Below are 23070 nucleotides of genomic sequence, written 5' to 3'. Positions count from 1 at the left end.
GATGGGGAGAGGAAAAATTCAACACGAGGACAGCAAATACAGTTTTAATTTCAAACATCTATTATTAAGGATGCTTACCACAAGTGCATGTTGTTGTTCAGCTTAATTCTCAAAGGATTAACCACTGCAAACAATGTACATGAATAGTTAAAATATCTTTAGAGTCTCCCTTCTCCAGCCCTTCTCCTCCCAGTTCCACCTCTTACATTTCAGCACCAAAGAGGAAGATTTTTGTAACTATTTAAGGAACCTAAGTCGATGACTGTGCTTAGTGATTAGTTTTGGAAATTCATTACTCATTTAAAAACATTTAAAAAATCATACTATTGAAGATATGATCTCATTTCCCTTAAGGAGTTGGTAAAAAGCTGTGTGAAACAAAGTGAAATACTTCAGAAATACTTCCAAACATTATTAGGGTATGTGAGGTGCGGTTTTTTAAACAAAATTACATTAAAAAAATGATTGGGTAAGCACCTGTGTGAACATCTGTAGGACACATGGTTCCCCCTAAATTGTGCTGGGAAAGCACTGGGAAGAAATGTGACTCTCAACACAGCAAAAGAGCATGCCTTGAATTTAACTTGTGGGGGAAAAGAAAAAAAAAATTGACATCTACTCAGTGAAACTCTCTTACACACAGGTTCAGCCTAATAATTTCTGGCTCTTTAAGTAAAGCTTATCCCCGGAGACTGATACAGCTTAGACTAGTATCTGCTTACCAGAGATCAGATTATGAAAGAGAAACAAATGGTATATGTCTGCTGCCTTACCATGATCTGCTCCAAGAAAATAACACTCCGGAAGCATGTTTGGATGCCTAGGATCTACCTCTATGTTTACTGAAACATTGCTGCCTACAATGAAAAAACAAGTAAATGATTTGCAGTCACAGATGTTCAAGATCTATTTGAAAATTGAAACATTAACTTTTTTAACAGTTTTAAAATACTTAATTCAGGTTGTGTTTCATTACTACAAGTAATGAAAAAGTTGACAGGTATCTGAATTAATTGTACAAAATATCAGTATATACTAAGTATTTCAATTTCAACAGACTGTCATGAAAAATAGCAAGTGATTAAAATATTTGCCAGTCTTACGTTTCTGAGAGACTAGTCTTAACCTTAAGACTTCCACTTCTGAATAATCAAACTCAAGCTACATGACACAATCAATTTGAAATCCTAGTGAAATTTTAAAATACTACAGATGTTATTAATTCCTCATTATCTCTTATGGTCAAAAATAGGAAAAAGACAATATTAAGCAGTAAAATCAACTAAGTAAGTCCCCTCTACAGCATACTCCTGGACTGAGCAAGCAATGGTATTTTTTTTAAACAGTAAGCTATAAGCATATATTTTTCTTTTAAAGGATAGCACATCATCAAATCATCCTCATAGGATTTGGTATTCAAAAAGGGGTAAACAGCTCAAAAAGTGTTCTGAAAGGTTTAAAAACTCACAGCAAATACCCTTCTAAATGAAAAGATGTAAAACCCATCAGTTTGGGAAATTAACAGGTATGTAAAGCTTGCTCTCTTTAAAGGAAAAGTAATATCCTTTAGTGTTCAAAGTGTCTTTCAAGGGCACATCCCTCTCGCATGTGCATATTCTTTTTCACAAGAGATGACCTGGTTCTGGGATCTGAACTACTTTTTGGGTTGCCTGTTTCTTAGGACCAATCTCTCTCCTAGCCAGAAAAATCCACATCCTAGTGCTTAGAGTGGAAGGACCAAGTGGCCTGGAAGTGAATCCTGCCTGCATTTTGACTATTACAAGGAGATCGAATGAAATCAGAAAGTTTAGTCCTAACTGAAGATTATCTGTGACCCATGCAAAAGGGCTCAGAGCTTTCCATCATCCTCCTGTGATGTGATGTGAGGAACCTTTTGAGGCTTCTCTTTCTTTTTCATCAGTCTTTTTTCAAAGTACAGCAGAACCAAGACAGAGCTGCGCTGACCGTGCAAAAAGAGTTTTGCTGGCCCCACGACGTTCTAGCCCACTGCTCAACTTCTCTCCCTCCCTGCCCCTCCTGTCACTCGCACCACTGCCAATGAAGGAGCAGTCCCAGAGCAACCCTAGCTCCGCTCCTTCCTCACTCCGCAGGCAATCAGTCTTTCTGCCGGTTTCAGGGACAACTGAGGTCTACTTTTGTCCAGTGCATGTTCTCAGATTTCTACAATAAACTTTTGACATTTTGGGCTTAAGCTGAAAATCAGAAATCTTCTTTCAAAGATAACATTTCCCCCTGTATTTTTGACCTCTGACAGTGGCAAGTTTTTCCCTTGCAAGTACAAGACTCCTTACTCTCTGTTTTAAGACCTTAAAATGCCACACATCACCATGTGAATTAAGGTACTTTTTCAGATGGGTAACACTGTATGCCTCTAATTCCCTCTCTTTCCTTCTCTCATTTCTTTGTCCTTTCCACATGCCTCCTTTAACTGCCTTTCTCCCTCCTGACTGTACTCTAATTCTCCTTTTGCTCTTTCAGGATAGATTAATCTGAAATGTTATTCTTTTGAAAAATCTGTAACTGGTGAGAGAATGAGATGGGTTTTTTTATAGCTTTATTTTTAAAATTCAGATTTTCTAGAGTTATAGAAGTCCTCAACTTTAACACTTATATGTTCATAATTTACGAATACACAAGATTCTTCTACAGGAACTTTCATTTTATATTTAACACTGTAAAGTTGTACCTAATTTCCTAAACAAGTTCAGTATTCTGTGGAAGGTTATTTTTATACACAGTAAAGAGTTTGGCTTTTTATCATTTTCAAGTGCAGCCTTTAATTTCCCTAATTCAAATAGGCACAATCTTCTCAAATAAGCAAAGCAAAAGAGCACTGTGTCTTTTACTTCTAAAATCCCTTGTATTCCTTCTAATCTTTTCATACCTATTGCAATTCTTCTTGTTGTGGCACTCCGTGTGGGATTTTCGGGCTCAAGGACCCATGTGTTCCCATCTATTTCATCCATAGCATCCCAGAACTCTTTCAGTGATTCTAATGCTGCCAAGAACTGGCTATGAATGTCTATTAGGGAGTTCTAAGAAAAGAAGAAATTTAAACAAATTTTACATAGATCTCTACCTACAGCAGTACAGAATAATCAAAAACCAAAATGTAGGTAATTTTAGAAGTGTTAAAACCTAGCACATATACAATTGTGATATATATTATCATAGCGAAAAATGTTGATCTTTACATAACGTTCAGTGTTTTTAATTCAAACAACAGAAATTAAGTATAGCTGATTTCTAAGTACAAATACTCTGATCAGATTTCTAACATATATAAGCACACCAAACCTGGATTTGATAGTATTATATATTCTTTTTCAGAAAACTATTCTGAAAACTGATAAAAACTATTCGTTTTCATTATAACTTGTAACAAACTACTGTAAAATGTAAGTAAAAATCACCATTATCTGCTATTTAACTTCTGAGTTTGTCCTCTTGATGAGTGATTCTTATTACAGTGATTCCTACTTCAAGATGGGCTTGACAGCCCATCACCTCAGCTCATCACCTTGGCAAAAACTAACAGTACAAATAAGAGTTGATTGTTCCAGTCACAGAATAGGTCCTATCACAAGTAATTTATTTTTAAGATGTTTTCATATATGAAAACTATGCTTTCAGGACTGTGTTTTCCCTCATGCCTGACCCTAGGACAGCAAAAGCAGAAACCCTGGGATAAAATAAATCTAGAACGAGGAGGAAAGGCTAAAAAGCATGCAGCTGATATGACTTCTTCCAGCCAAGAAGTTGATTTTGCACCATTTAACACAGAGGACAATCTGGACTTCATTCCTGTAAATGCAAATACATTTACAAACAATACTGCTATTCCAGCAATGCCTTAATGGTATTAAAGAAAAGGAAATCCCCTTAACTCTTCTCACTGTCATTAAAATAGTATGTTGCTACATTCCAAGTATTTCTAGCTTAAACATATATAAAGCACTTACTAATTTTTTTAATTTGAAACAATATGGTCTGATAGCTTTGAACCAAGGCAATATTATAAAAGCAACTGTGCATATGGAAAATCTCTTTTTGCACTGATCATTTTAATAACACATTAAAGAGAAAAGTACTAGATAACTATCAAAAATTATGACATTTTGTCTTTGCTTCAGCCGAGCAGCAACGCAGTGGTACCAAATAGACACACCCAGAAATGCCTACATAATTAAAGTAATTTTTAAAAAATAAATAAGCTAAGAAATATAACCTAACAACATCATCGTCTCAAAATTAAGCATTATAGAAACAGATGCTTAGCATTAAATTTCAAACCATCTAAATATGGCAAGAGATAGAAGGAGAAACCATGCAACAATCAGAGGATTACACCCAAGGGATTGCAGTATTTGAGACTGGATTGGATAGAATCAGAGAATCTATGATTAACAGGACAATATACAGAACAGTAATTCAAAAGAGATGTTTTAAAAAGCATCACTGAGCAAAAAAAGTAGTAACTATTTCTAAAGGAAAAGACTAAGTAGAGAAAACACCCAGCAGCCAAGTTAACAACTTTCCAGATGCAGATGCCCAGAGGGTATACAATATACGACTATGAATTTAGGGAACCAGAAAGAGGTGAAAGGAGGTGAAGAATGCAAGAGGAGGAAAGAGATGAGTTTTGTTTGGAGCAATAATGGTTTTGAGTTGAAGGAAGCTTGAATCTGATAAAAACAGTGGAAGAATTTGGAACTGTCATGAATAGACCAGGGGGAGAATAAGGAGCAGTCAGAATGTGGCTTCATGTGGACAGATGAAGCTAAGACAGAAAAAAGTGAAGGTGTCAAGAAATCAGAAAAAAAGAAGACAGTGAAGGAAGGGTTAAGTAGGGGAAAAAAAGTGGTTTGAAGACAAAAAAAAAAGTGGTTTGGAGTTTCAAAGCTAGAAAAAGAGAAAACATTTGGGAGTACAATTTATAACATAACTAAGAATGCATGAGTAAAAAGCAGGAGCAACAAGGGATCAAATAAAGAGATCATAAAGTACATTTCAAAACAAAACTAAAAGGGTGTAACAAGGGCCACATTTCATTTATCTTTTGGGCAGGGAACAAGTTCTTGGGGTCAGAATTAAAAAGCAAATTAAATGATCAGTTCTTAAAGAGGTATTTTTGTATATGTACACACAAATATATCTGAAATGGTTTCCTTTAATCATTTGCAATTATTTTCTTCCTTTCTCACATGGACAAAAGGAGAAACAAATTATATAAATACTCTCAGATGAAGAAATATGACTTTATATGTGATATGTTTTTATATTTTATACATACATATTTTAGAAAGAAGTGGTGTAGCTGAGAAATAAAATGTTACATTTTTCCTGCTGTTATTAAATTATATTAAAGTAGGAAAGCACTTAAGCAGAAAAGTGTGAATACTGCCAATTTCAAAATGTAACGCTTATTATCTTTAAAAGCATTTTGTTACTTTTATAATACCTGAAGTGATATAATAGTGTCAGTCACTTAACCACATCTTAGAGTATAATATCTTCATCTTAAGTACTATTATTTCCAGTATTTTAATAATTTTCACACAGTCCTGAAATGTGATCTTTTGTGCTCTGATGACACTTAAATTAATAGCATAATTTTCTGGTACTTGCAACAGTTGCTTTCCATTTTGATTTTTTACATTTTTCTATATCACATACAGATAAATCCTCTAATAATCATTTTTATCTTTATCTTTCGGGAATTCAAAGGGCTTCACTAGAAAAAAGACACATCAAGGGATTATAACCCACAGATAAGTTTTAAAATCCAATTAATTTTAATACTAATTGTAATTTTTCAATGATGTTCCTTAAAAAGGTAGTTAAATCTTTTTTTTTAATGCACTGTTCATTTGATCTTATTTGCATGCTTCATTGATGTTGCCAGCTGTCTCCCTCTATATACATAAACGCATCTATAGCTATTTAAATATATCACATGCTTGTCATGCAAACCATAATAACAATAGCATTCCTTTTTATTTGATTAACCAGCTAATTTTTGGTCATTCCCCAACACCGTTCTTTTAAAGACTGCTATCAATGCTCTTTTTGTCTGCACTACACCAAGATACTTGTTAATAATGTCGAAGAATACAAACTATCTTCTTCTTGGTAACCTTTGTACAATTGCAGTAGGATTAGTATGAAATATGTCAAATATTCTTTGAAAAATAAGACATTCATAATCCAGTATATCATTACTGACTGCCTACCTGACTCTAGAAACCATCAGCAAAAATAAACTGGTTACTCCATCCTCTGTAATTATTAGCTTTCTATGCCCATCAGGCAAAGTATACATTACAGGAACATAAAGAATACTGTGGCATTCAATCTTTCATAACAACTTAAAACAAAATGAAGATTTTCTTTTATCTATAATATGTATCTTACTTGTTATTTCTAACTATTAAGGATACTGACAAGATCAGCTGTCCATACCAGTAGTAATTAGTAGCTAGCATAAGCTAGGAAATACTAGCATTAAAAATGGCCACAAAATCTTACTGTAGCTCTTTTGTGCAAAAGGATTTCACCTCTTTCCTGGCTATAATCACATGCTATTTTTTGCATGGGGTCACTGACATTTATTGCATTGGCTGGAAAGTGATCCCTCTGCAACTCTGTCCCCCCCAGTCCCCAGGGTGACATGGGTTATAAAGCCAGTGTACAAGGCACTAAGTGTGGTCCAAGCTGGAACACTGCATGTAATTCCAAGCAGGCCTCCTCAAGAAAACAAACTGCAGTTGAGACAAAATATTTCTAAGATGAGGAATGGAGAGCCAATGATTAGAAAAGAACAAAGCAGTTGTATTCATTTAGATGGGGAAAGCAGTGTAAGAGGGGATGTGATTATTATCCAGAGGTATACAGCAGTAGGGTACCAAGCGCCTAGAGCTAGGGACGGTAGGAGAACATGACAGGTGTGAACTCATAGGAGGGCATCACCGGAGCAGGTTCCTCACCACCCCAGCATTGAGGTTCTGGAAAGGCCTTCCAGTCCCAGGACACTTCACGGCTTTCAAAGGGGAGCTTGATAAGTTTCTGACAGAGGTACTGCATTACCTAATGACCAAATTCCCTTTCCGCTCTCTTAAATGATCACCACAGCCGCCCAAAAACATGAATGAGTTTATCATAAAAATGCACTTTCAGATTAGATGGCATCATTCTAAGTTTTCAAATGGAAAAAAACGATAGACTGTGAAAAAATGTTAGTTTGGAATCCTCAGCTTGAGGTGCTTCATCCGGCTTTTAAGAGGACAGCGTATTTTTTAGAGCATCACATCCAGTGACCATAGTCACAGCTGTAAATGCTCAAGACTTCTTCAGGTTTTTCAGATTTTAAGTTGGGAGCATAGAAAATGAGGAATACAATTAGTGATCACTTGTGAGAATGCAGTGTAAGTGACTCTCAGCACTGACAGTTTTCTCTGTCTGTAAAGCATTTATTCAGCGTCAAACTGCCAGCTTACCCTAGGCTCTACAAGGCAAAAATCTGGTATATACTGATACAAGATATAACGATATAGTCTGAATACCAATTCGATGTTAATTTGGAGGGTCGTGAATCTGTGATCTCAACTTCTGAAAACAGGTGTTTGTGGAGACTGGGTTAAAATGGTTATTCTACCAAAAAAACCCAGGAATGTAAACATATCAACTTTCACATGATTCATCAGTGGCTTCAGAAAACTTTGATCAAACTGCTTTTTTTTGTGCTATCAGATCATACTTTTCCTCTTTTAACGTCAACAGCTGGAGGAGATGAAGCACAAATTTTGGTCAGTGAAAATCAGATATTCTGGACAAATCAAGCTCTTGAGACAAGCATACTCTATTTGTGGCAGCTCTTGCTGCCCTTCTTTACCCCGAAACCTCTTACTTTCTGCCTCTCTCCAGACTGGCCTCATCCTATATCTCCTTTTCTGCCAGTGAAGAGCCTCACGTGTAACCTTGCAGCATTTTTGTTCCCATTTCTATCCTCTGCACTCTCATCTCCATCTCATCACTGGTAACTCCTCATGCCAATTCCTTCTGTTTCCTTTTACTGTATTCCAATATCAAACACTTTCCCAAGTTTACCCCCATTGTTCTGTAATACTCGATTCATCAGTCACTTAAATTCAGATTACACTATTCCCTTCAATTAAAAGAATAAGCAACTGAAAGAAAGTCACTCTGCTCCTGGTTCATATTTCTAGAGCAATAGAGGCTGGAAAGAATAAAGAAAAAGTCTTGATGAGTCTGGGACTGCCATGAAAACCATGAAAATCTTCAGTAATTTTTAATAAGTGATAATACACACACGGTAATATTCCTGCCAAATTTCAAACGCTCCCTCCAAATGCTGGATGGACTAAACATTAATCAAATGGTAGAACAAATATTTAATTAACGTAAATGCAGTGTATTTTATTACAGTTTATTTTATTTTTAAATAAAATAATATGATTTTATCTTTATTCTGAGAAAAACAGTTTTGTTAAAATTTTCCTTCAAAATTTTGCCCAATACAAAATTTGCTTATCCTTTGAAATTTGGAAAAATTGAAATTACTGCAGATCCTCCTAAAGGAAAAGGTCAAGTACCCTAAACTATAGGTGCTGTTACCTGCTTGCCCTTTAAGCAGTCTTAAAAATGGAATAAATAGCAAGTTGAAGGAATTCACAATTGTCATAAAACTGGGAAGAAATTTCAAACATGTAAGAAAACAGAAAATAAGAGGACATGTAAGACTTTTATAAAAATGGATATAAATGAAAAGGAAAAAGAGTAAGAAGAATCTAGATTTCAATGATATCTAAAGGAACTGATATGATAGTGAATAATGTTATGAATTAACATGAAATATACCAGTGAAAATTTAGACTACCAAAACAAATAATGGAGAACAAGACAACAATAATTTCTGTACAAGTCTAGCAAACCACACCAAAAATGCTTCCCAAAAGATATTTATAAGAACCACAGTGTTTAGCAGTGTAAAAGATCATTGAGGGAAGAAGGCTTGAAGAGAGTGTCAAGGTGTATTTGGAAAAAAAGATTTTTAGAAAATAGAAAGCTCTCCCTCAGATTGTGTACAGATGTTAAAGACTAAGAAATATATCAACAGTCCAAACTTATGCAAAAAAACCCTGACCTACTCTTATTAGGATAAATTTATAAAAGAAGCTTCTCCTACACAAATTGTCAGGAAAATACTTACTAGTTTGAATTACAAATAGACTCTACCAGAAATATCCTGTACCTATTGAAGGTAATTGCAAAAAATCAGTATTACTGCTATCAGTATGATTAGAATTCCACATCAGAGCTCTACAACTTCTAAAAAAGCAGTCTCATACACATGTACATTTATGGTTTTAGTGTCAAAAGACACAGCGTATTACTAATACTGAGATTTATAAAAGAAATTCTAAGGAATTTCATATAGATGGGGTGGTGAAGAATATACTCTTCTACCCCAAAGGGGTCTTCTACCCCAAGGAAACTTAGTTTCTGAATTTCATGTCAATTCTTCTCAGCAAAAATTCCATTAGTAGAAGCTAAGCTATATTAATTAGACTTAAAAAATACTTAGATAATTCCTGCATAAAATAAAATATGCTGAAAGGCTTCTAAGAATATTTGTAATATTTAAGGACAAATCTTAGAAATGTATCTGTTAATTCTTTGTCTATATAGATTACAATGGTCAGTCTTGGAATGACATAGTCAATCCATTTTAACAGAAAAGCTTACCAGAGTTAATATACTTGACTGCTACGATTTTAATCGGTCATCTTCAAAAAAGGAGCATATTCATCTATGCTTAAAACTGCTCCAGTATTACAATTGTACAGTATTTTGTTCAAGCATAGCTGTTTCCTACAAAACTGCACTTGCCCTTGTTTAATCCTTCCTTCTTGATTTGTACTCCTCTGGTGACAACTTGGTAAGAGCAGCCCTGTTGGTCAGAACAAACATTTCTCTGATTAATCCTTTCAAAATTGGTGATTTCTTAAAGCCCTGAAGTAACTTATGTCTCTGAAGAGAAGGTTACGATTCGGTTGCCTAAACAAAGCCATCTAATGCCTTTTGAGATGACTTCAGGTATCCAAGGCGACATGGCACTAGCAGTATGACCTAAGCCAACATGATATCCATGCTGTTCTGAAGCAGGAGCTAGAAGCCAGACAAGATACCTTGAGGCATTTAAAATGGCACTAGATGTCTATGATTAGGCCACTGAACAGCTCCAAAGGACATGAATGCTCCAATGTCACAACCTCTCTGTGGCTATGGTACAGCTACAGAATCTCTTTTGTAGATTTGCCACAAATACAGATTTGGATGGACCTTCATACATATTTATTTTAGGAGACAACTGAAGTCTTAATTAAGGGAAATGTCCCTTTTATAGTCAAAAGTTTACTCCTCCTCTAGAATGGTCTTACCCTCATTCTGTATCTTAGAAGGGAGCCTTCTGTGGCAATGGTTTTTACCTAAGAAATATTAATCTTGCCACTGCAAAATGATACCTATTTCACTATTCTGAGCTTGGACAGTGTTCACACATGGGATTTCAAGCAGTAAATGAAACCTAAAATACCCATTCACATCTTCAGACCAATTAAAATATAAGTGTAACACAAAGTTACAGTTAAAAGATTTGAAAGAAAATACAAGTCATAATTATGGAACTGCATTGCAATATATATTCAAGAAACTCTACTAGCAGGTATCAGGAAAACCACATCTATTAACCTGTAAGCATTAGCTTACTAGAGTCATAGGTAGACAGAATACAATTTAATAAAGCGAACAGCTGTTGGCTGGCAAAGGGATGTCCTGTATCACCTAAATAATTTATGATTCTTCAAATATGTTTGGACTACTGTTTATTTCTCACAAACTTGAGTTTTACAATTTTCCTCCTCCTTAGCATAAATCAAATTGAGAGAGAACATTCTGAAATCTTTGTAAAGTTTCTTGTCAGCTATCTCCACTTTTTGTATTGATAGATACATAGAAAGCTGAGGTCTGTGAAGCTCCTTTGCTTAAAAAAAAAAAAGCACAAGTATGATTAATTTTATTGTGTTCCCATCAAAATAACTGCAGTCTAATTCATACCACTATACCTTCTGAATCCTATATTATTGCTTCATTGCTGGCTAGCTGCATGACCTCATTAGTCATTAATTTCCACTCTCATGACCTTCATGTACCAAACCAGGTGGGCAGTGGGCAGTATAGAAACTATACCCTGATGTGAGGGCACCGGAATACAGATGTACTGAAACTGCCGAACTATGCTTACAGTATATGCTAAAATGTGGAGACAGCACATTTATCTGGTTATTTAGAAAAAGAATATAACTGAAATAAGTAGACGTTCTTGCACTTGTCATTGAGAAGCACTCTGCATTTATTTGGCACTTATAACAGTAGCAGCAGCAGCATTGCCCTTGGTGCTGATTTCTTACTACTCTAAAATGTCTCCTCTGAGCCAGAATACACTGGCTGTTGCTGATCATGCTGTGAGACACCTGCACTGGCTACTAGGCTTGTCATGACGCACAAAACCCTACCATCTTCAGCTTGACATTGTGCAAGTTATAATTATTCATCCAAATGAATATGTCAGAGCAGCAGCAGCAGACCTCTCATCAGAGCAAAAGAAAAATACATCAAAACATTATCAACCCAGCAGGAAGACAGGGACCATAAGGAAAATTACCCATTTTTAATATGGATGCCATAAAGCCATGTCTATTATTATACCAAAAAAAAAAAAAAAAAAAAAAAAAACCAACAACCCCTCAAGTTTAAAGTCCATAAGCACTGAAAGGAACCTGAAATAGGCAACAGCACACAGAAAAAAAAATCAATTACCTGAAATCTATTTATATTCTCTTTCACAGGACTTTATATTATAATAATACAATTGCACGATTTTAGTTAAGTCTTGTCAGTTTTTACATTAAAGGTGACCTACATATATTAAAGACTTATCAGTATCAAAACTTCATGTAATTCTAAGTAGCAGATATGTAAAGTGTGTTCTCTTTCCCTTTTAGGAACCAAAATGTTCAACTACTTGAGGACCTGCTAAATTTTGCTACCAGTGGTGTTTGAGCATTTACTATGCTTAACCCTTATTTTACCATAGCATGAAGATTGCTCACTGCAGTGATTTTCATGCATTTTGAAAACAGAAGAAATTTATAATAGTGTAAAACATGTAACAACTACAACACACATTTTTTCAGAAGTATCAAATTCACGTGACCCACACAGACAGTCATTTTTCAAAAAAAGGCCATACAACTAAAGCAATTCTATCAGCAAAATGCATAGTTTGTTGGTATTTGGTTCAATATTATAGTAGACTATCTGCTGCTGGAATTACTATCTTATGGTTTCAAAACAGTCTTCAGTTACCTAGCTACCTCTATTGTTCATGTTTTCAAGGAGTCCACAGATAATTCTTATTATAAAAAGGTTTTTTAAATCCTAAGCACTGGAATAGCATATTTTTAACATGAGATTTTTACTTGTTTGTAATGTTAATATCAAATATATTGGCTACTATCTTTAACTTGACAAGTTAAAAGTACATTTTATTAAAACATAAGTCCAGCTGGTGGCTTTAAACTTACTAACAGTAAACTCAGAGAAGCAACTACTTTCAAGGATATGTGAAATGCTGCTAATTCAAGCTGACATATATTGCAAGGCTGTAAAATTAATAAAATAATAATATTAAAACTATGTATAAAGTTAGAAATAATATCTAAAATCCTGCCTGTAGTATATGGAATCCAGTACAAGCTAGGGGAAAAACAATATCTAAATTGTCCCAAACCGTATCAAAGAATCAAAAATTACAAGTAAAATTACATATGGAAATAAATATATTTTTCATTTCCGATGATCCATTCCTGTAGTTATTTCCTCAAGCTCTCATACTGAAGTGATCTGAGATGGCACACAAAACCTAGAGCCTTGCAGTCACAATTTTACAGCCATCCTAAACTCACAGCCTTTCAAACGTGTTCCTTACACAAATTTATCACAGTAAAGACATGCTTTACTGATGGGTAGAAAACCTGGCAAGGGTTAGAATTATGAAAAGCCATCATTTACATACAATCTATTTTCTTGAATTAAATGAAATTAAACATCAAGTATTTTCTAGAGATAATTCAAATTAACTTGCATGTAAGTTGGCACATTTAAATCCATTTAATCAAGTACACATCCTCTACTAAAGGAAGACAGATACATAAAATAATGCAAGAGAGACTAAAAAGACAATGGCTCTTGGTTCTTCATATTAACAATATCATTTAAACTATGAAAACAGAACTCTGTTAAATAACTTCTTGTTGCACTTTTGATTATAACTTAACTTTTAACACCTTATGGAGACTATATAGGATAACAAACTGAGGGAACAGCTTTTTTTTTTTTTTAATGTCAACTTCAGAGGGTGCTTATTTCCTACTCATACATATACTTTCCCAATATTATTCCTAAGAATATGACATTTCAGCAGCATGAACTGCTTAAGAGAAAAGCAGGCAGTAGGAGTGCAAAATATACAGCATGCAAGATACAACTACAAACTATGGAAAATATAACAATATCATAATGGATACGGAGTTCAATTTTATTACATTTACATAAGAATGTATAAAAGTAAAATGTATTAGGGGAAAAAACTGGAGTTAAAAAATAAAGTCCAACCCATTTGTATTACACATTATTACCACCTGCATGTTTTATCTCGTACATACTGCAAATATATCTCAGTTATTAGAAAAGATGCATAGTGCAGCATTTTACCTGTGGCATCCAAGAAACAGCAAACTGAACAGGAAAATCCACAAGACAATCTGGTGGTTCTGTAGGATACTGAGGGAAGGAAAAAAATACAGTTTTTCTTCTGTTTTGTTTTTTTTCAAATGTGATTTAAAGTGAGACTGATATTCAGCTGCCAAATTTGATAATGAAATATGAGCACTTCAAGCATCTTGAGAACTTGGCTTTCAAAAGACAAACATGTAAAGCATTTGCAGAAATAGTTATAAATGTTAATTATCATTTAAAGAAGAAATCTTCACATAAACTTTTTTTGTATATCAGATCTTACTAAAGGCAGGGCAATCATAGCTTCTGATGTGTTCAATGTTTTCAAAGACATATTGAAAAAAGACTTTTAAGACAAAAAGGTCAAATATGGAAAAGTATCTTTCTTGGCATCTTGACCATATCTATCTACAAGAAGCTTAGCACTACCATGCAAAATTCTCACTCCTCAGTTACCTGCACTGGATAGGAATGGTTAAAAAAAAAACCCTTTCCTGAGTCACGAATTTTCATTTAAACTAGAATGTCTGCTATTATAGATAACATTTTTTGTTTTGAAACTTAAAGTAGTCAGATTAAGCACACACCCCTTTAGAAAGGGATGACTGTACCCAGAATTAAAAAAAAAAAAACTCTCCTCCCTCTCCCAAATTAAAAATTACCAATGACGAAAAGAAAAATAGCTGTATTAAGAAAACTGAAGCTGTATAAACAAGTTTGGTAACTCAGAATATGACTATAGACTATTCGCTACACCAGTAAATTTACTGCAGTTCAGCATCCTAATATGAAGTCTGTAGAACAAACTGGTATTTTTCTGAGAAATAAAGTAGTCAAAGAAAAAAATGTTTAGTTGAGAACTGTGTCCTTTATAAGAGCAACTATCCAAAATTTTGTACAGCTTATCTTCTGAGAAGCTGCACCTTTTAGTCCAATCCAACCTTTAGTACAAGACAACCTGTCAAATGCTAATAGTGACCTGTGTAGTAGTTTTACAGAAATTGTATTAGTATTGCATAATCTGCCCATTCAAGCAAGTGTCACAGAGAATCTTATTTGGGGAGACATAGGGGAAAAAAATCTCACTTTCCTCACAGAATTAAAGAGCTAGGACAAAGAGATGAAGCTTAACTATGCTTCTGCCCATAACCACTCTCCACTCAAAGTAAAGCCCCAGACACAGACACTGTTATTATTTACCAGACATTCTTAATTTTTAATATGTATCTTTATTTTACACAAAATGTATTTCTGCACTAGTTTCCAATTGCTGTCTACCATAAAGAGCAAAAAAGAAACACAGCTTCCCTAGAGCATCCATTCTTACTGCTTTGATTTTCTTTGAGAATCCAGTAGATTTATGTATTTCACAGAAACTTCTTTAAACTTGCATTTTTTATTTGCTTTCATTTATGTTTTTTGCTAGATATCCATTTTACGAAGACAACTTTTGCAACTTGAATATCTTGTGCTTTACAGTTTTATCAAATTGGTGGCAGAAAAGTTAAATAACAATCACAGAGCAAGAGAACTGAAACAACTCATTTGGGCAGGAGACAGTTACAATTTAAAAATGTCTATCCACAAAAGCTGTTATAGTTTCTTTCTTTCTAGTGCTGGTATTGTTTTGCAGGATATACTTCAATGCTTGCGTAAAGTAAACTTGTTTTCTGTATATAAAAGTATGCCTAGAACAGACTAAGACAGAACAATTATTCTGTAGGATGAGTTTTGGGACCAGCCCAGTAGCTTTAGCCAATTATATGCTAGCTTTCTTGGTAAGTAAATTCATTTTATGCACTCTTTCATAGAATGCCTTTGAACAAGTGATTGCAAACAGATTCCACTAACTTTATATTATTTTTAAAGAAACCCTACAGCATTTTTTCTCTGCATTCTTAGCCAAATTTTCTTTAACAGCACAGCACAATGTTGTACTTCTGTGCACCAGCTAATTACCAAGAACCATGCATTTTTATGCAACAACAATTCTGTATATATGTTTAGTATAATGTTTTTAGACCTTGCAGGATGGAATGCTATATAAAATAAGGTGAGTGACTCCTGAGGAGATGGTATCATAAAATACTATGACAGAGCGTATCAATGACATTGTATTTTATATTACAGTTACATTCAAATATATATTTATGTTAGAAATCATTCTATTATTCTTTATAACAATTTAAGCAATTATTAAATACTTACATTTAGTTTTTGAGCATGACTCTAACAGTATAGAGAAAAAATATTTTCATAACCCTAGCCAAACCACTCATACAATTATTGTCAAAGCATCTTGTTCATTACATGAGATGCAAGTTCTTGCAGTTGCCTATTAGAATTTGGGGGATTTAAAATGGCAAGCACCCAACCTGCTTCCTAGAATAACACATGAGTTTCTCGTGCAATACAAAATGCAATCTGATAAATCAGAACTAATGTATTTAGTTTTATACCTTGTAAAACGCTTTCAGAAAACTTCTCTAGGTCATTTATTAAATGATGAATGGATAAAGATATCTGGACCAAGTATTTTCAACCAAACAAATTTGAAAACTGTTTCACAAAATGTAATCTGAGCATTAAACAATTAATCCTTTTATAAGGCTAAGCCTAATAATTCATTAAAGTCCAAATTTTGTAGCACGTTATTTGGCAAATATACCTAACTCTATGATAAGAGCATTCTCAATCATTTCAGATTTACTTCAATCTCCCAAAATTTTCTAGAGACTTTACAAATGCAGTTTATAGAGAGCAAATATTTTGAGAGGTCAGTTTCTGGTACAAAAACATTAAGACAGGGACAACAAGTGCAAACATTTCACAATGCATTAAGTAAAAGTCCTCATAATGCATCCAAACTTTACGAAAGATAAAGAAAGAATATTTAGTGCTTTCTCTGAATGCACGCAGTGACTTCATGAAAAAGAATTTATCAAATCATTTAGAGAAGTATTTCCTCCTGAAACCATTGTCAGCAGGCCTAACAATTCATTTCACTGCATGGCATCCACGAGGACACAGCTGAACAAACTCATCTGCCAGAATACAAACTGGCAATATATGCAGGGGGGTGGGAAGGTTTAGCTCATATACTCACCTTATCCAAAGAAACAGCATAACAAAAATGAACATACTTTTATTAGAGCAGGTTATCACAAGAAATCCCATTAAAAATACTTCAACAAAGTGTTTCAAAAAGTGTTAGACATGTATACTACTGAAAATCAAATCTCCATGTCACCAACACCATATTTCACACAAATTTCTATTATGGCAAGTTTAAATGCCAGACATATTTTAAAAAGGACAGACACAACTGATCATTTCATCGTAACAATCACTTGGAAAAAAAGTTGATTGATGACTACTTGTTACAATAGACAAGTTGCATAATCTAGTCTTTTTATTACACTGTATCTTTAGTTGTTAGAACATGCTGACTTCTGCTACTAGGAGTCTCAACTTCAGACATTTTATTACTATAAAGAAAATACACAAGTTTTCGCATGAATAGAACACAGTAATCTCAATTCCCCTTACAGTAGGGTGATAAGGCTTGCCATAGGAGACAAAGGATAAAGCACCACGCTACCTAGAATCAGGTATATGCTACTAACCCACTATTATGCTGAAGCAATTTGGTAAACATGTGGCAATGCTCATGGATACAGACCTGAATCTCCAGATTCTCCTTGCTCTGCTCTTCTTATATAGGCAAGAGAAGCACAGTCACATAACAGAGCTCTAAAATCACATATACAGCCAGGACAAAATACTCTGCAACCACAAAGCCTTTCAAAGACCAGTTACAAATCCTGTTGCAGGAGTTAAAAAGCTATGTTAGGGACAAGATCAAACTTCTGGACAGCACTGACAATGACTGGAAACTGCAAGCAGACTGCTTAAATTTGGAGAAACCTATAACTATCTATGAAAATTGTATTAGAATATTTTTAAAAGTTAGTTGAAATTGGATTTATGATGTTGTTTTTCAATTAAATGAATGGTTTGGCTTTAGCTTGATTACAGCATTCTTATAGAAACATAACCTATATCAAGACAAGATTCTTCCTCAAGCACAGGTGACAACATTGGTTTCACTGACAAAAACAGAAGTATCTGTGTGCAAAAAGTAGGTGTTAATAGTTTTATTTCATTGAAGCAAAAAGTTGGAAGTAGCTTTTATCATCCACTAAAGAATATGCAAGAGCACTACAAAACTCAGACCTAATTTTAGTTTACAAGTTTTGTAATTTCATTCTTGTAATTCAAATGAGCAATTTCACTCCAAATGACAAAAAAACTATTCTTGGAAAATTCTGTCACTCTCTGTATCTTCATTACGTAATCAAGTGTTACTCCAATCTTCGTTTTACATGGTTTCAGATAAGAAACTCATCCTGGGTTAGAAATGCAAGAGCAAATTTTAGACAACTAAAAGGGGGATGTAAGACAAAAAAGGAAAATTCTAACACACAAATTTTAATTCTATCATTCTCCTTTTCATATTGTATTTTTAGAGCTGAGGCCCTATCAGCATAGCAACACGACCAGATCGGATCTCTATGTTGAGATGGGGTTTATGAGCAAGCTACAAGAAATCTATACAGCAATAGCTCCCAATAGTGAAAAGTAAAAACTGTCCAAACTTGCCTTCAACTATGCACTTTGCAAAAAAGCATAGATATGAACATTAGGGGATTTCTGGATGAAGACTACTGCTTCAGGCTAATGGACATCTGTTACCAATAGCTGGGAATAGGCCATCATCTGCTCTTTCTCATGCTTAGCTTCAGAGTATCTTTAGAAATGACCATAACTAGAACATGCATAATCAAATAACTAGCCAGTTGTATTTTAATAGTTGGTTGATCATCCTTGAGAAACTAGGGGCTATACTACCGTGTTAGAGTTCTGAAAAACTCCTATGAAAAACGTCACTCCCATCATCTAGAAGAGGAAGGAGGAGGATCTGAGGAAGAACAGGTCAGTTAGCCTTACCCTGATCCCTGGGAGGGTGATGGAGCAACTACTCCTGGATACTATTTCCAGATATGCAAAGGACAGAAAGGTGAGTAGCTAGCATGGATTTCCAAAGGGAAAATGGACTCCTGTAACAACCTCATAGGCAAGCTGACGAAGTACGAGCTAGATAAGTGGTCAGTGAGGTGGACTGAAACCTGGGCTCAACTCCGGGGTCAGAGGGTTGCCACCAACTGCACAAAGCCCAGCTGGAGACCAGCCACTTCTGATGTCCCCTCAGAAGTCGATACTCAGGCCAGCACTGTTTCACATCTTCATTAATGACCTGGATGAAGGGACAGAGCACACCCTCAGCAAGCATGCTGATGACTCTAAATGGGGAGCAGTGGCTGATCCACCAGACGGCTGTGCTGCCATTCACAGCATCCTCAACAGGCTGGAGAGATGGGCACAGGGGAACCTCATGCAGTCCAACAAGGGAAGAGCAAAGTCCTGGTCCTACACCTGGACAGGAACAACCCCATGCACCAGAGCAGGCTGGGGACTGACCAGCTGGAGAGCAACTCTGCAGAGAAGGCCCTGGGGCTCCTGGTGGACGACAAGTTGACCATGAGCCTGCCATGTGCCCTCGCAGCAAAGGCGGCCAACAGCCACCTGCGCAGCACTGAGAGCGGTGCCAGCAGGTCAAGGGAGATGATCCTTGCCCTTCACTCAGCACTGATGAGCCCACACCTGGAGTGCTGTGCTCCCCAGTACAGGACAGACATGGACTTCCTGGAGCGAGTCCAGCAAAGGGCCGCAAGGATGATTAAGGGAATGGAGCATGTCTCACACCACAAGAGGCTGAGAGAGCTGGGACTCTTCAGCCTGGAGAAGAGAAGGCTCAGGGGGATCTCATCAATGCTTAGAAGTATCTGATGAGAGGGTGCAAGGAAGTCAAGGCCTAACTCTTTTCAGTGGTGCCCAGCAACAGGATGACGATGGGACAATGGGCACAAATTGGAATACATACAGGAAATTTCACTTAAAGATAAGAAAGAATCTTTTTTTACTCTGAGAGTGGCTGAACACGGGAACAGACTGCCCAGAGACACAGTGGCATCTCCATCCTTGGAGATATTCAAAATGCGACTGGGCATGGTCTTGAGCAACCTGGTCTAGCTGACCCTGCTTGAGCAGAGGGAGTTGGACTAGAAGATCTCCAGAGGTCCCTTACGTCCTCAAATCTGCTGTTATTCTGTGACTTTTTTCCATATAAAACTACAGTATTCCTAGAAACCTATGCTGTTTAGGATCTCCTTCAAGGCAACTACTCCCTGCAATATTTCACATATACAGTATATTTTTATAGTCCCTAAGGTGATAAAGTCAAATTTGAGAATTAAGAAAACCAGAAATACATAAAAATCATTTACTCAAAAAAAAAAAATCCTAGGAATAAATATTCTTCAACAATGTATCGGTATTCTCCAGTTTTTGGAACTTAAAATGGAAGATTCAAAAATACAGTCATTTGAGTAGCAAATCCTCCACATTTCTCTTTTTGGACAAACAATGGTATCTTGTCACTGAAAAGCTCCTAAACACTGTGGTCTGCACTGCGTAGTTCTTTACCCCATTAAAGTCCCAGCCCACCTTTGCAAAAACAGCTGTTGGTCTTAAAATCAAGAACATGGTTTTCTCCAAAGTTTTCCCCAGAAGAAAGTCTCAGGACTATCTAAAACTTCACCTGGGAAGGTATCTCCTCAAAGCAATAAAAAAGAAGCACTGTCAGTATATTTTCATTAAGCATTCCATGCCATGGATTCTTAAAAGCTCTTTCTGTGCTGATCTGAAATATACTGATTTTTAGGATAGACCGCAGGGCTCATTTCTTTGGTCTTTGGATAAAGAGTGGGAAACCGAGAATCAGCCAGTGCGTAAATGTAGTAGTGTTTGATCATTGCTGCTGCTTGTTAAAATTGGGGGACTGCACTGTATTTTGTTTCTGCACTTCTAGACTTCTAAATAGTTAGAAGGCCAAGACAGTACTGTACTTCAGTTGCCATAAAATTAAAAAAGAAGCTTAGGGGCAATAACCCGCATCTCATTTCTAGTGTCAGTTGTACCAAGTGTGGAATACCAGCTCCCTTGTAAGCAAAGACAATATAGTCAGGGTACATTTATATTGTTCCTGCACTTCAAATGGACCATAACTATACTTTCTGACATCATATTTTTCCATCAATGTATTTAACAGCTGACTGACAAGCAAATTAATTATGCATTCATCGCTCTATGTATATGTGTGCAAATGTACATATATATGTATATTTAAAGTACACTTTTATTATTTTTTTGAAAATCAATTTAAGCAACCTCCACTCCCAAACAGTACTTTTTCCACAAGATCCTTTGTCCTTCTGGGGTAAAATTAACTTGTCTTATAAAAAAACAAAAGATTTCAGGTATTTACATGGAATATAGGAAGTCTAGGAAGGTGAAATTTGATCTTATACTACCATGTCCAATCCTCATCTCTTCAAGACTATTACTCCAGATGTTGGACCAAGTACAGTCATAAACCATCAGTGTTTAGACAGGTAGTACAGTCATTGAAGTGACTGTCTTGGATCCATTTTTTTCCCCTGAATGGATTTTCTGGAGACAACATCAACACCGTATTACTGTCACGATACAGCCTGGATATTCCGTGTTTCTGGTAGGAGATTCATGCTCTGCAATGTGAAATTTTTCAAAGAAATAACACAGTTTGAGTTTATCAGGAAGAATTAAAATTGTGTTGCCTCCAAACATGCCATTGGTTTCATTTCCCCCAGGAATGATTCCAAGACTGCTAGGAAATACCTATAGGACTTTGCACTGCCAAAACTCAAGCAGCCTTCTACACTACACTTAAAACAACAACACAGTAAATTTGCACAACACAAGTCAAGGCAGTATTTAAGGAGTTATAGGGATAATTAGTAATGGGAACGTTATGTTAGAAGCAAACACTGTCAAAATCAGTCAATTATTTAGCCTAAAAAGAAGTAATTTTTTTAACATAAAGACCTTATTTCTGTAGGCAGTCTGTCATAAATCTTTGTCTCTACAGCTTAAACAGTAAGACTTGCTAAAGAAGCAACTCAGCTCTAATTCTTGTTATATGCTTAGTCTCTGGATTGAGTGATAATGAATGAAAGTCTCCCAAATGGCTTTGCCTGTAATACAATAAAATAATTGCAATATCATAAAAAGCTTTTGCATGTGGTGCACAGCTTCACATGAAAAGATTCTTACAGATAACTGTAAAGTAGTATGAATTTTAAATGAAGTTAAAGTCTGAAAACTCTACTCTATATAAAACCATTTTGCCAAAAAACACATTATCTTGCATAACAAACACACACGAATTTCTAGAGAGAAATCAACTCTCTAAAATCCTAATGAATTTAAATAATGCATTTCTTTTTTCCAGGATGCCTTAAAACATTTTCTCCATATATAAATTCACCTTTGCATTTAACTTCAGAGTGATTAGATGTTGTCGACCACACGAGTCTTCAGCTTTTAGTTTGACTGTGGTAAGACCAGTATCCACATATGCAACTCTGGAAAAGAAAAGAAAACTAACAGTATTGTAGGAATTACAGTTTGAAATGTCTGCAATACTCTTATTAGTCTGTTAGAAATATTAATCAGAGGAAGTCCTATATGCCAACCATTTCTGCTGTTCTAGATTTACTGTTGTTAATACACCAGTCTACTGCTTAATGCAGTCATATATCTTTGGGTTATTTACAATGTGTGTCAAGGCTCATGCTGTGGTCAGTGAGCACTATGTTTCAGTTTTCCATCACTGGAACCTTTGACACACACAGCATGTTCCTGTCAGCCTCTACTTATGTACACATTAAACTTCCTGTCAAATCTTTGATCCATTTCTGCAGTTTCTTACAGTATGAGACTTTTATGCTCTTGATTTGCTTTTCTCTTCAATGAAGTTTCTCTTTTATTATCAATACTACTATTGTGGAAAAATCAGTAGATATTGGCTCATATTCTGAAATTGATTTTCTACAGATAACAGTACTGGAACAGGTACAAAATGAGTTGTTTACAATGATTTCTTTTTGTTTTTATGACAATTTTCCACAGTATGCATGCACCCAAGCAAGTATTAAGTACATATCAAAG

At 35.4% G+C, this 23070-nt stretch overlaps 1 protein-coding gene across 2 annotated transcripts in view; it reads right to left on the bottom strand.

The window, feature by feature from the left end:
* FANCL (FA complementation group L) overlaps positions 1-23070 on the bottom strand; it is a 41090-nt gene that overhangs the window by 2594 nt on the left and 15426 nt on the right. The window contains exons 6-10 of one of the 2 annotated variants that reach the window (XM_026099268.2): positions 22388-22502; positions 13876-13944; positions 2906-3056; positions 774-857; positions 79-124 (exon numbers count right to left, since the gene is read on the bottom strand). In XM_026099268.2, the coding sequence (XP_025955053.1) occupies positions 79-124; positions 774-857; positions 2906-3056; positions 13876-13944; positions 22388-22502 (465 nt within the window). The remainder of the gene's footprint in view (positions 1-78; positions 125-773; positions 858-2905; positions 3057-13875; positions 13945-22387; positions 22503-23070) is intronic. The other variant, XM_026099269.2, reaches the window with a different exon arrangement.

Source organism: Dromaius novaehollandiae, chromosome 3, assembly GCF_036370855.1.
Source record: "Dromaius novaehollandiae isolate bDroNov1 chromosome 3, bDroNov1.hap1, whole genome shotgun sequence".
Lineage (NCBI taxonomy): Eukaryota > Metazoa > Chordata > Aves > Casuariiformes > Dromaiidae > Dromaius > Dromaius novaehollandiae.
The sequence above is the reverse complement of the archived record's forward strand: the minus strand, read 5'-3'. Positions and strand labels throughout refer to the sequence as shown.